The sequence below is a fragment of the Caloenas nicobarica genome, chromosome 1 (assembly GCF_036013445.1).
Source record: "Caloenas nicobarica isolate bCalNic1 chromosome 1, bCalNic1.hap1, whole genome shotgun sequence".
In the NCBI taxonomy this organism is placed as follows: domain Eukaryota; kingdom Metazoa; phylum Chordata; class Aves; order Columbiformes; family Columbidae; genus Caloenas; species Caloenas nicobarica.
In genome coordinates this window covers 72,697,902-72,712,065 of record NC_088245.1, presented here as the reverse complement: position 1 = coordinate 72,712,065, position 14,164 = coordinate 72,697,902, and the positions used below count along the sequence as shown (strand labels likewise).

General features: G+C 39.5%; 1 protein-coding gene across 1 annotated transcript in view; it reads right to left on the bottom strand.

Moving 5' to 3' along the window:
- The window catches only part of LOC135988442 (potassium voltage-gated channel subfamily KQT member 1-like), a 501,042-nt gene that overhangs the window by 426,555 nt on the left and 60,323 nt on the right, over positions 1–14,164 (bottom strand). The window contains exons 7-10 of the mRNA XM_065634462.1: positions 9,190–9,300; positions 8,056–8,151; positions 7,040–7,168; positions 4,517–4,679 (exon numbers count right to left, since the gene is read on the bottom strand). Coding sequence (XP_065490534.1) covers positions 4,517–4,679; positions 7,040–7,168; positions 8,056–8,151; positions 9,190–9,300 — 499 coding nt within the window. The remainder of the gene's footprint in view (positions 1–4,516; positions 4,680–7,039; positions 7,169–8,055; positions 8,152–9,189; positions 9,301–14,164) is intronic.

The following is a 14,164-nucleotide window of genomic DNA, read 5'->3' as shown; positions in this document are numbered from 1 at the left end:
TAAACCACAGAATTCACTGAAAGTTCTTGCTCAGGACAGCCAGAGCTGAAACAGCAAAGACTTAAAACTTCCTGGTAGAGGCATACAAGTATGTTTCCACGATTCTTACCCACAGGCAAGTACCATTAGCACCTATAAGTCCTGAACTGACTAGTAACTTTAGAAGCTAAACTGCCCTATGCTGAATATAGGTTCTTACTGCAAAACCACCAGCATCTGCTAAACTCACCTTCTTAAGAGCATTACATTTTTCAGAAGCATGGTATCTGGATATTTTCTTTTGCTAATTTGGAACATGTCTTTATATTTATGCTTTTCTGACTTACTGACTGTTATGCGGACCCTCAAAAGCTTTGGTGTTTTCTTTATTCTGTTAATTTTAGCCACATGTTTTTTCTCACCTTTCACTCAGCTTGTCAGCACTGGAATCTATGAATCTACTTCATTTAAAATGTTTGCTTCTTTCTATGTACTGCAGATTGTAATCTATCTACACCACTGAGGGAAAGCAGCCCTTTTTCCCCCCAATGGAAATGCAACTGGTTTCCAGAACAACCAACCCATTACTGGATAGGTGAATTGTGGGATGTCAGGATCCAAACTAACATTACAGACAGAATAAATCAACATTAACACTATTGCACACTTTATGTAAGAGGGCTTACAAAGATATTCTGAGGGGTCATCGAAAAACACAGTTGCCTCCACCCTTCTAGTGAAGAGTTAGTCTTGTGCAGTTTTGCTTTAAATTGGGGGAGGGAGGGGTGGAGGAGATGGGGAAGAACATGTCAGTGTTCAAGAGACTCCAAAAAGCAAACAGAAAAGAATTGTGATGAATAGGGAATTTTAGTTTTACTCCAGCAGAGGTTTATCACTGTGAGAGTCTTGTGACTTTGACAAATTTTACAATAATGAGTTGTGTATACAACCTACAATAACTGACAGAGATTAATACATTCCATCTGCTGATGTCCCAGGAGGATGACCTTCCAGGTCCAAAAACTTAGACATTTTTATAATTCTTCCTCCCTAATAAAAAGCATTATGAAACAGCTATTCCATTCATTTTGACAAGCACACATTGCAGTGAATAGCTATTATTTGAAGATGAAATTCAAGTGCACATAAAACATTTCAGTTACACTCAAGTGTTGTTTTTCTTCTATTTGGATCAGTCTTCATGATCTGCGAATCTCTCTTGCTATCATAACTAACTGCCATCTTGATACTTAAGTGTCTTCTTCAAATCTTACAGGAACATATAGGATGCCAAAGAGTTCATACCTGTCCTGTCATCCTGATAACAGACCCTGCTGCAGGGCAGTATGTATGCAATGGTTGACAGAAGTAGAGGTAAGGATCAGTTTCAAGACTATAGAGAACATTTATGGCTATAATTTCAGGTGAAAATGAAATCACTGAGGGTTTAAAAATCACTAGAGGAATGCATGGTGCAGAACTAAGGAACTGTTTTCCTTTTAGGTTATCAAGTGTTTGTTTCAAGATTCCACCATTTATAGTATGTAAAGATTTAGTTTCTATGTTATGCACTATCCAGTACATGGTTTTTATTACACATACACAGGTATCTCAGAAAATTTAATACTGATCATATCTATGGGCTTTAGAAGGTTTTCCTTTTCTCAAAGCTTCTTCATATAAATGAGAAAAGCATTTTTGCCTAGCTTTGAAAGATATACCTCCTAAGCAACTTTTGAGCAAGCCAGGAGAATGCTGGGTGGACATGGATACTGAACAGGATATCCTAAGAAAAACCTTGTGTTCATACATAAAGGTGCACTCGCAGAATGCAGTTCCCAAATTACGGTAAGTCTCTCCTTTGTCAAGGAAATTTTAACTTAATTCCAGCCTATTTCTGCCCAGAACAAGGAATTTTCTTAGTGAAACTGTTATTCTGTCACCAGCACTTGCCAGGCATTTGTTTTAGGTCTCCCCACGGTCTCTCTTACATCTGACTGGAACAGCAGACCAGAAGAGCTGTTTTAAAGCAACAGCTCTGCTCCTCCTAGGTCAGGCCTATAAAAGTGATCTAATTCAACCTTGAAGTTTGCCATCATCTGTAAAATATCCAGGCCCCATAACCAACAAATAAAATATTCCACTATAGCAACACTGAAATAGATGTTGGCATGGCCCTTTGAGTGCTTTATTTTTATTTTTTTTCTCTGCCTTTTCTACTTTCAGCTTTTAAAAAGAGGAAAAAAAAATACTCCCATTTACAGGCTTGAAGCCTAGCACTTCCACTTCCCAAGAACAGAAGCCTATTAATTCTGGCAAGGAGAACTTCACTGAGAGAAATCAACTTTAAACTTTTGAGAGGTGTCAAGAATGTTCAGTCAATTGAGCAATCAACTTAGCCAACTACATTCCTGGAAGCTTTGCAACAGAAGGAATAAATCAGAAAATCAAATTAAGTGTGACTTACCCCTGACACTGGCTAAGTCAAAATGTGAAAGAAAATGAAAAATAGATAAAAGTTAATTGGTAAGGGAATAATATGCATGGCTGTGTCTCAGAACAATAATAAATTAGACCAGCTATAATAAAAGTACCAGCAGAAAACATTCTCAGAAAAAGTGGAAAAAAATATTTCATTTTCCTCTGTTACCAAGCTGCCAGGCAGAAAAAGATAAAGGCTTTTCTTTTCAATCTCTTCCCTCTAATGCATAGAGCTTTGCTCAGACTATGAACGTTTAAGGAACGTAGCTTAAATGAATAAACGTGCTGGCAGAGTCATAAATACAGACAACAGTCTTCAACATCTTAACTCTCTTTAGTACTGTTCAAAGCTACACACTTTGCTTCTTCTGTCCATCATTGACTGACACTGCAATATCAAAATACACTCAGCAAAATCTATTACACAGTCAGCAAGGTAAGCTGCACAGCTCTAATAAATTTGCTGAGAATGCGCATAGTATTCTGTTAAGAGGCATGTAGTTAAAGCACCAACTTTATTTATAAATCACACCCTTTGTTCCCTTTCCCAGAACTCTATAAAACCATTGGAAATGCCAAACAACAATTAAAATACCACCATTGCTGAAAAGCATTCTGACCTCAAGGTGACAGACATAACATTTATACAAGATTATAAAACATAAGGAAGAACATGAGGGGCAATGGAAACCTTCAGCAGTCGAAGAAAGAAACTCTCCCACAATGGAAGTTCATGGCCATCAGTTGCGGGAAGCAGAAGCTTGAAGGTCTTTCTAAATCCCTGTGTGAACCAGATGCTCCTGGCCCTTATGTGCTTCAATATGCCACAGCTCTCAGCTCCCTGTTATTCCACATTTGACAGACTGCCCTGGCATGAACGACATCGGTTGCATTGACAATACAATACAGCAACTCTGTGAAGTCAGAGCAACCCAGTGAAACTCCTACCTTTGATTCTGTTCAATACAGAAGATGCTACATATTCCCTCTGGGGGCAAAAATATTTCAAGTACTTTTTTATTAAAGAAACCATCATGTCAAGACCACAGCCATTCTTTCTACAGGCTGAAATTTTGTGACAGCTTCAATGTCACAAAAGAGTAGCAATTTTATACAGCATTCATGCTCAAATTTATCAAATACAGATGAAAACCTAAGTCAAAGCACTACATAACATATCTTTGACTAGGGCCAGTGTCTTTGTATACCTCAGTTAACTTGGCAAGGCTTTGCATGCCTTTAGGTATGGAACATAACTCCTCAACTATGAGGAAATAATCTCCTCTTGAGCTAAAGATTTAGCAGATCCAGAACTAGGACAAGTTTCCAAAACGCCATCAGACAAAGGAAATCAACACAAAGGTGGAAAAATTAACCATCCAAAGAAAACTCACTTTATAGTAAACAATACTATTTCATACCCACTTTTCCACTACAAACTTAATTTTAAAAGAATTCTGCAAACAAAGCAGTATTTTAGCTCAGCGGTGATATTCGGCCGGTTTCTAGGTTGAAATACAGACACTTATAGCAACACACAATATTTTAAATGAAGCAAGAAAAAAAAACACTTATCAAAACCTCTTGGTTGTCATAGGCATAAAAATATTCAGCTGTTCCTATTGCAAATTTATTTGCACAACGTTTAAGAGGGTGCTGTAAAAAAGTAAAGATATTTTGCCTGGTTTACTTTTCTTCCTTCAGACTCTACGTGAGGTAAAGTTTAAAGGTCGGGTAGATCTCAGGAAGCTGTTCATCCACCTCTGAGATAATTTTAAAAAAATAGAATTAACAATATATCCAAAATCTTAATTAAGTTAAATTTCGTAAAGGAATAAAGCTCTTTGCTGTTCACACCACATGAATCTAAAGATTTCCTTTAATTTCTGTCCCCTGTTTTTGTTATGTAATTGTCCTTGGTTTGAGGCATCTTGCTTTACTGATTAGTTTTAAATTATTTTTTTTTTTTTACAGAAATTTTACCTTCATCCATTTAATTCACATTAACATTGTCTCTTAAGAAATACTAATCAGAACATAAGCGAAAGTAAATTACCTCCTGGTTCATCAATGTAGAAAGACACATCTTTTTTGTCTTCTTGTTCACCAATGTGATCATAAGTGATCTGTGGAATAGACAAGGCATTCTCTCCTGGGTTTATTACAGGTGCAGAACCATTACCACAGCCTAGTTTCCCTTTTCTTTTGTATCTTCTAGCCTGTGGTAGTAGAAATGGGATGATATCAGAAGATACTATCAAAACCAGAAAGGTACACATATGAACTTCACTACACAGTAAATTCATTTGAGGTTGTATTTTTTTAATTTTTTTTTTTAAGAATGCAATTGAAACTCAGTTAAAGTGCTACATCCTTGATCAGTGTTTTGAAATTGGCTGATTTGGAGTTATCAACTTAAATCTAGGCATCTTCTCTGGAGAATCAAATTCTTAATAGCATTCTGAAAATCAGATCTCAAGTAAAATTTCTCAGGCTGGGTCCGGAACACAAGGCACCCAGAATACGAATCACTTGAGTATGCAACAGCTTGGCTGCAACAGCTTCCTAAAGCTCTAATTAAACATAAGCATAGACTTTGAGCTATGACCTAGACACTGTGCAGCCTTTAAAAAAACCAAAAAGACTAAATAAACACATAGAAGAAGATAAATCCTTCCTCCTGCCTTTAAAGTTGAAGTTCTCCTGATTTTAGAAGCCTAAGAGGCAACCTAATAAAGACCCTAGAATTGGTACTTAAGCATGAAAAATGAAGGCTTGAATTCAATGGGTTCCAAGCAAGGCTGATCTCTGTCTACCTTTGTGACTAGAAGCAACCAACATAACAGCCACTCACATACTGATGACACAGCCTGTGTTGTCTACCTCCTGGATTCTGCTACCACTTAGCTACAAAAATACTACTTCTCACAACATAGTATTTATTTCCAGTCTTTGTGACCACCTACCCTTTGGCTCTGGTCTCACCTGGTTCTTCTACTCACACACCTCAAAACAGACGTAAAAGACACGCTTCAACTTGCCTGATGTTCCAGTTCCTTCTGACAAAGAACTGAGATCTCGGGCTACTGCACTCAATTCTGGAGAGTACTCTGGCCTCTGATGTGACCACCAAGCCTTTTGCAGAAACAAGCATCAGAGAGAGCAAGTACTCACACATCAACACAAACATCTGCAGGCTCAATATATTCACAAATAGCTCAATGTTGCTTGGTCTAAGCAAACCAATTCTATTTTATTATGGTCTGCATTCAGTCTTTCAGAATTCATTCTTCTGTTCAGCTCTGCAGCAATTAAACAAAAGCATGCTTGAAATTAATCAAACAGGTCATGAAAATGGTAGAACTGGGTATTTATTGTGGACATTGGACACACTACCATGACCCTAAATGCTTCTAAAGGCAAAAATTATGGGCTGTCATAGCAGGAAAAGAAACTAGGAATTCTCTGGAGAACAAAATGCTGCAACATGCATAAGATGATCAATATGTATCTAAGTCTTTAAAATAAGAGGCTAGGTAGAGACAGAAAGAACTAATCTCCTTTGACAGGAGAAAATGATCCACTGGTAAGAGATGAAAGAAAACAGAAGGAAAATACTAAGGACACTAAAAACTTCCTATTTTTTTTCTAGTTCTCCCACCATGGATTGCTTGCTGTTCAGCAACACATACTGCTCAGTCTTACTCCAGCCTTACTCCTTTTCTCTTGGTTCTTCTGCCTCTAGCTATGAAGAAGCCAGTCTCATGGCAAAGCTACACTCTGCTCAGCACTGAGCAGATCACACTGCTGCAACACCCAAACATATACATACACACAGATCATGCTAATAGAACTTTATACATGTGCTGTGGGGAAATCGCACTGCAATTCTCTGTTGGGCAACAAGAACCAATGGGATTTCACTGCCTAAAACCTTAGAAAACCTGGATACTTGAGCTAGACCTGCTGCAGACCTGGGCCTTTCCAGAAGGGGTACCAAAGGCTAGGCAAGCTTGTCAGTGAAACTACATAACTATGTTTAGGCAATCCTACCTGTACAGACAAACACTATCTCACTTTCCTGCAGCCACACCTCAGAAATTTGCCCAGATTTCTACGCACAGCTCCAAATAAAAGTACCATGGAGGTAAGTACTTGAGCAAGACAAGCAAAGGTACTGTCAGCCACATGTTGAATGTGAACATAAATTTTTAAACTAGCTTTCTCCTTTCTTCCTGTATGAACTACTACGCAAAATGAATGTAAAATGGGAAAGTGTCATCATTGACTTATACTACCCTTTAAGAAGACAGAGGAGACTTCAGAAGAGATAAAGCAACGGAGAATCACTGTCTGTCATACCACCACAGCAAAATTAAGTTTTCCTTTTCCTCGGGAATATTTTAAGAAAAAAATAAAAAAAAAAATCGTGCTGTGGCATGAGGAAAACAATCAAATGGCCCGTTACAAATGGCTTTCAGCTCTCCAAATTCTTTGGGCACTTCAGAAGGATTTTGTCAAGTTATCCCAATCAAATTAAAAGCAAGAACAGAATAAAACTCTGCCAACTCTCAGTTACCTGTTTTCTCAGACTAGGGCTAGATGGCGCTGGTGATTTTTTGGGATTTTGCACCGGTGATGTAACATAGATCTTCCACGTGGCTGTAGAACTACAGGATTTCTCTGCTGCATAGCATCGCCACAGAGTCTATAACAAAACCCCAAACCAATAATCTCATTGAATAACCAGTCACTGTTGTCCTGCAGGACAGGTAAGTCAGATTTTGCTGCAAACCAAACTGACAGCAAAACGCTAAATCAATGTAAATATGCTGTGAAGAGTTCTGATTGCAGTCACTGTGCTATATACAATACCATGCCTAATAAAATACACTCTGTATATGACTGTGGTGAGTGTAATTTACACCAGGAAACATACGCTCAGCACAGAGATCATAAGTATGCTCTTTGCAGTTTTCTCCCTAGGAGCTGGGGTCTAACCTTACCCACAGTAAAAACAAAAAAAACCCCATGACCACACCCACAAATACCTGCTCCCCTAAAAGCGAATCCCCACAAACATCATATAATACTGCTGCTTCCCTTTTTCTGCTGTGTTCGACACTTTAGCAGTTGTGTGCACCATGCTATTGCATTCTTTATATTAGCATGTAAAGTGTTATGCTGGGACATTTTTCTAAACTGAGGCATATGCATACGTGTATATGTATACACATTCATCACCTCAGGATTTGACAGAGGCACAGGATCTAAAGGAATATAAAAACAACTTAAGAATTAAAAGTTTGTAACAATTTTTTTAATCATTTCACCAAATAACTTGTTGCATCCAGTTAGCATCACTATACTTGTGAATACCAGGCAAATAAAACCTCCCATGCTCACTCATAAGAGGGGGAACGGGCAATTGTCTGATTCTCTATAGTGACTGAAGTGGATCAAAAAGACCAAGCGATTAAACACAAGTGCTAGATTTATTACAAAGTCTAGTAATAGCAATTCTCAGTACTTTAACTACTGGCCCACACTCCCCCTCCAATACTCTCTTGAGTATTTTACTGTTAGGGGCCTTACCTGAATAAGAGACGCTGCAGCTGGGATTTGTCTGTTGAAATGCTTCTGACGTTGCTTCTGCTGTACTTTCAGGGCAAAACCTGACCCCAGAATACCCTAAATATAAGCAAAATTAGTAGTCAGACTGCAATGTGGCCTCACATATCTAAATCAAATACTTCACACACGAAACAAACTCACATTTATAAAAGACTTTGCTAGAAAAAGAAAAGTTCTGAATTTTCAGATGTCCACAGTGATAGAAACCTATTTATTCCAACTAATACATCTGAAATGGAGCGCGTTGATATTGGCATCATGTAACTTCAATAAACAGCACATGCTTATTACTGTGATCTACAAATCACATTAGTCATGGGCATTCATAGAGGTGAATGAGTTCCAAGGGCAACTCTGCACAATGGTGGGAGAAGCAAACGCCAGTGTCACATGACTGATCTACAGCTGTTCTTTGCACTTGATTTTAGTACCTTACCACAAAAAAAATCCCACAACTAAAGCCAGAACCCAGCTTGATTTTCCAGGCAAACTGAGCAAAGAAGCCAAAGATATGTTTTAGAAGTTCTACATTTCTTTTAAAACTGGTAGTTACTGAAGAAATACTTTATCTGCCTTAATTTTTTGGATGTTATCTTTATTTTCACCCCATTCAGTTATTTTAAGATCCAAAAAGCCCAAAGATGCTTTATGTTAATAAAACCATATATGAAAACAGAGCCAGTTTCCTAAACCTCTGCATCATGGCAGCGTTCCTCTTCTCACAGGACCCCAAATTGTTCTTACGTAATCACAAAATAGCAGAAACAAAAGAAGTTTCACCTCTGGCACTGACATGCTGATTCAAAAAAAAAAAAAAAAGTTTCTCTCTCTACCTCACAGAATAGCTTCAGTTCTTTGAGTAGTGAAAATTATTTTTACCTTCTTCCTAAGCCACATCTCTCCAAAGTGACTGCAGTAAAGATACAGCAGTTTCATTCGAGTGCACACAGACAAACATACACTTGAAGATGCGTGTGCACATTCTGAAGCAACACTCATCCGCACTATTTCCTATCAAAGGCACCAATTTAAAACTACCTAATTACAAGCCCAAGCCAAACAGACACTTTAAAAAGTGAATTAAGTTCTACTTACCGCTGGCAGTGCAAAGAAAGATATAGCAAATACTGAAAAACAGGAAGCTACTGTCTTCCCAATCCATGTCTGGGGAACTTTGTCTCCATAACCAATTGTTGTAACTGTTACCTAGTCCAGAAACAAACATCCAATTCACTTTAATGCGGTACCTTTTCTCCCCCAAAATTGGGAAAGAAAAAAAAAAGTACAGGTATATCAGAAGAAACATATAGATCAATAATATTTGGATTTGTGCATAAGGAAACTACAGAAATATGCTAAACATCACTGTAGATTTACCCGATTTTTACATTCTTCAGCAGGCAGTTGCAACTGGCCGCTGTTTTGGATGCAAGAGTAGGCTGGACCTGTGATGACTGTTCTCACAGTTTGTAGCTGGCCACTTCCACCCTGCCAAACTGTAAGGATTGGCCTTGTGGGCTTGAAACCATAGGCTTACAGTTTTTCTACTTTTGCTTTTAAAATGTAGTTTCACAGGGTTAAGAAGAAAGGCTTTGAAGCACTGACTTGCACACAACCAACACACAGACATCCGCCAAACTCTGCAGTCAGGCAGCGACACGGGCTGTGGCAGGGTAAGCAGGACACTGTGCTGGCAGGAAGGGAAAGGGACAGAACTAACACAGTCCCAGCTGAATCTTTATAGCAGGAGGAGAAACACATAACTATTCCAGGACACTTTCTCTCCTAAAGTATATATGCCAGTAGACCAAGAGCTCTCCCACAGATACAGTTCTCTGCCACTCAAAACTGTGTTTGAGCTACAGGATGCATCATATTACTTTACCTGTACCTGCACATTGCTTATCAGGGTGCAGTGAGGGCCAGGTACTCCCTAAAAGATGGGGAGCTCAGAGTCAAGAGAGATAACATAGCCACAAGGGCAGTTCCTTCCAGGCAGGACCCAGTCCCACAGCACACAAACAAAACAGATGTAGTAAGAATAGCCAGGTCCAACCAAGAATCCACATTATAAGGCAATATCACAGCAACAAGGCAGGTCCAACATTAGGCCAGCAAATCCATCCACAGGTCAGGGTTAGGATCAAGTCCAGTGATCAGCAAGTGAGTCCACAGTGATGATGCAGAGCGGAGATACAGCCAGTAAGCCAGCCCTCAGGCTGAGGTCAGGATCAAAGGACTACACAACCTAGCATATGTGCAGTTGAACTAGAGACCAGCTCTCCTAGAGCAGAGTGCTGAGCTTAAACAGAGCCCCTGGGTATGGGTGGAGGCTACAGGGGTTGCTGGTCAGGATTATTAGGCCAATTAGCACCATCAGGGCCTTAATAACAGCCTTCTCAGCAAGCCATGTTCTCACACAGGTCAGCGATCAGTATCACTGTGGGGGTGTCAGCAGCCCTTTCCAGCACACAGAGCCAGAATAGGGACAGTGAACTAGAAAGTGACATTGCATCAATAACTCAGGGCCTGGGCAGGGACAGGCCACCCCTGAAAAACCACAAAGATGAGGAGGGCCTGAGTGGGACAGAGGTTTTGGGCTGTTGCTGATGAGCTCCAGTAGGCTGCGAGACAATTCATTAGGAGCCCAGTGGTCAGTAAAGGCTGGGTGCTGCAGGGCGATTGGAGTCTAAGTGAAGGCTGGTCCATCAGAAGCATATGTAATGTAACGTAACAAGGGCCAGCTGCTCCCCAACAGAAGAGGATCCTAAGGCAAGCCAAGAGAATCCCACAGCTGGCCAGACAGGGGCCTCATCACCCTGAACCCAGCCCCACACCAAGATGGACTCACAGGCAGCAGCCATGGCCAACAAAGAGTCTAAATCATTAGGCAATATCAAGGCGATGAGGTAAGTCTGAGGTTGAGTATGGAAATCAGCCCATAGGTTGAGCTCCAGACCACCAGCCCATGGCTGAGCTGGAGACCAGGTCTCCTCCAGTGCATCTCAGGCAGGGACTAAATACCCAGGACCGAAACTCCATAGAGCCCTTGGGATGTGGGTGGTGGGGGTGGCCTCAGATGTGGTTGGCCAGGGCAGCTAACAGCTTTTTAGCATACTCAGAGCCCTGACACTGTCATAGAATGGTATGACAAAGATGACTTGCACCCCTGAGATGTGGAAAGCTTCTGGTGATGAAATGAAGAATTTCTGTCATCAACACCAACCACTGGGGACAGCTTTAAATAGAAAAAATGTACTTCTATTAGGGAGTACCAGCCCTACACCCAGTCCCACTCCCTTCATTTTGCCTTGAATGGTAGAAGAAATACAGCCAAAACAGACTTAAAAGAATATGTAAATTTACACTGCCTACCGAAGAGGATGTGGAAATACTGCCTTTTATGGAAAAAGTTGCTAACAAATACTTAGATATTATGCAAAAAGGCATGGGAAGAATACTTCGAGAACAGCTCTACAAAGAGCTGCAAGGAAGATTTGCAGGGGAACAAATGACCAGCTACTGTCAAACTGAGTTTTTTCTAAGTTAAAAAAAAAATTAGGCTTGTGTTTATTCATCATTAATTTCTCACTTGATGAAGTCAACTCTGTAGTATCTATATCCTCTAATTAATATTATTATTTTGAACTGCAAACTGCTCTCAGCAGGAGCTCTGTCTTGCCAGGTGTCTGTCCAGATTTAATGTGGCTTGCCTATTAAGTGACTCAGTTGCTGTGTGCTACCAGTAGTACAAACAGATGAGTTTTCCAGTCCCCCAAATTAAACCAGACCCCGCAAACTTTGAAGTGCAGTATGTGTTAGTGGGGAGTGGAGGAAGTTATAGCAGTGCTTCTTTAATGGTACTTCAGCTCCTCAGTACACCCAGATGACCCCTTAAAGTCTGGGATTTTTCCTTCCTTTTCATCTCTTTTTTTTTTTTTTTTTTTCTTATGAAAGGCTTCTTGTTTTTTGTGGGGTTTGGTTTAGGATTTGGTTGGTTTTTTGTTTTTTGTTGTTGTTTTTTCAGTTCTTCAGCACTCAGAACTTAAAAACAAACCGCAGTAATATTAAGCTGCCTTAGCATTACTACGGAAGACAGCATGAAAGCTGAAACCACAGAAAAAATGATTTTCCATCTCCACAGCAGGGATTTGGCCGGCAGATTCCTGCAGGTGCCTGAACATGTCTCAGAAAGTTTCTCCCTGGCTACCTTAAGAGGATTCCTTCTTGGTAATCTAATTAGTGCATTGAAGTATCTGGGAAGAATTATAAATAATGTAATTCTCTTGCTTTCTTAATCACAACCAGAATCTTTTTATACTTGTATATCCAAAAGTTCTTAGTTATCTGCTCAGAAAATGTTTAATAACTAGGCTTTGGAAAACAACACTGGTTTTTTAATACAGATTTGGTATGGCACATTCCAGCTGGTATGCACATGCTCCAACACAGGCTCTGGAAACATATGTACACCTCAAAAAAGGAAGAACTACATTTTAGTAGAAGTCAACAGAGCTTCTCACGTGCTTTAAGATAGGCAGATGTCCTTAAGTCTTAAGAGTCAGAACTGCACTCCTTGAAAAACCATGTTCAATATAAAGGGGTTCAAACTGCTACCTCTAGCATGGAAATTTACTACTGGAAATTCTGAGCAATTGATCCCAAGTACCTCTGGCACTTACCACTGATTTACTGGAGTGACTATTTAACTCAAATTCAATAGTACAAAATAGTCCAGCTTGCAGCAAAATAATAAGCATTACCAATAGCAAGAGACGAGCGTGGAAAGGCCAACAGAAGAGAAGCCTCCCACATGCTCTACTTTCCTCAAGAAAAAATACCCAGGAAGGACAGAAAGACTGCTGTGACATGGGTTACAATTCCGGCAGACTAACAGTGCTGTTGGAAATGCTTTTGCATGTGTTCTAACATGCTATAAGTTCTGAAAGTGGCTTCATATAAAATACCACAAGCCTATGATATGTCTTCGCAGTTTAATCCGTGTGCCTGCCAAACTTAGGTGAAACAACCTTGCGTTTAACTGGAGTGGGTGAACATAGCATTTAATTCCAACTCTCATTCATTCTTTATTTTCTCTTTTATTTATATTTAAATCTTTCAGGCCATATGTATCAAGTTCAGCAAGCTTGCACTTTCTACTTAAAGCAAAATGTTACCCATAATACACTCTGTGGTTTTTGTCAGACGCATAAGACTTTCAAATACTTGCTACCAAGATTTTTTTTCTGTGGTTCTATTTGAGAGGCAAAAGTGAAATCAAATTTCACTCCCTAGTAACTCCACATCTGTGTTTCTATGTTACAGAAAATTTGAAAAGAAAAAGAAACTGATTCACTTTGTCCTTTGTCACTGTTCCCAGCTGTGAACTGCACCTGCACCGTGACTCACTAATGCTGAGGAGGCCTAGAGTCTGGAAAGCTTAAACAATTTGAACAGTGTTCTTCATGTGTCTCACACAGCTAGAGAACGACAAAGCTGATTTTATCTTGCTGTCGCACAAAATGAGTCAAGTTTTAGAACACAACAACAAAACCCACTGAACGCTTCGCAAGGCATATACATACATTTTGAAATACAGATTTGAGGTCATCTATCTCAACAAGGTAAAGTAATGCACATTTGAAACTTGTTGGTCTTCATAACTGAACTTCTTTTAAGTTCCTTAAGTCCAAAATATGAACGATATATGCCTGTATAAACACAACCTGGTTTTTCTGTCCTTATTTTTTTTACTCTTTGCTCAAATCAAGGCTGTATGTCCTAGCATTTAAAAATATTTTGTAATCCATATCTAAACATTCAGTGCAACTCATAAAGCAAGCTCTGGATAACTAGAGCTAGAAAAATAAAAAAGAAGGAAAGGTACAAAAAAGTACACTGGCCTCACATGGAGGTTTTATTACATACAGGAATAACCCATGCATGAATATACTGACAGAAATGGATGCTCAAAACCATAGCTAGTTCTCAAACTGATTGCTGAAAATTGTTTCTTTGTTTTCCACTGTGCCTTGCTACCCTCAGTTTGACAAGGGGTTCTTCTTGCCTC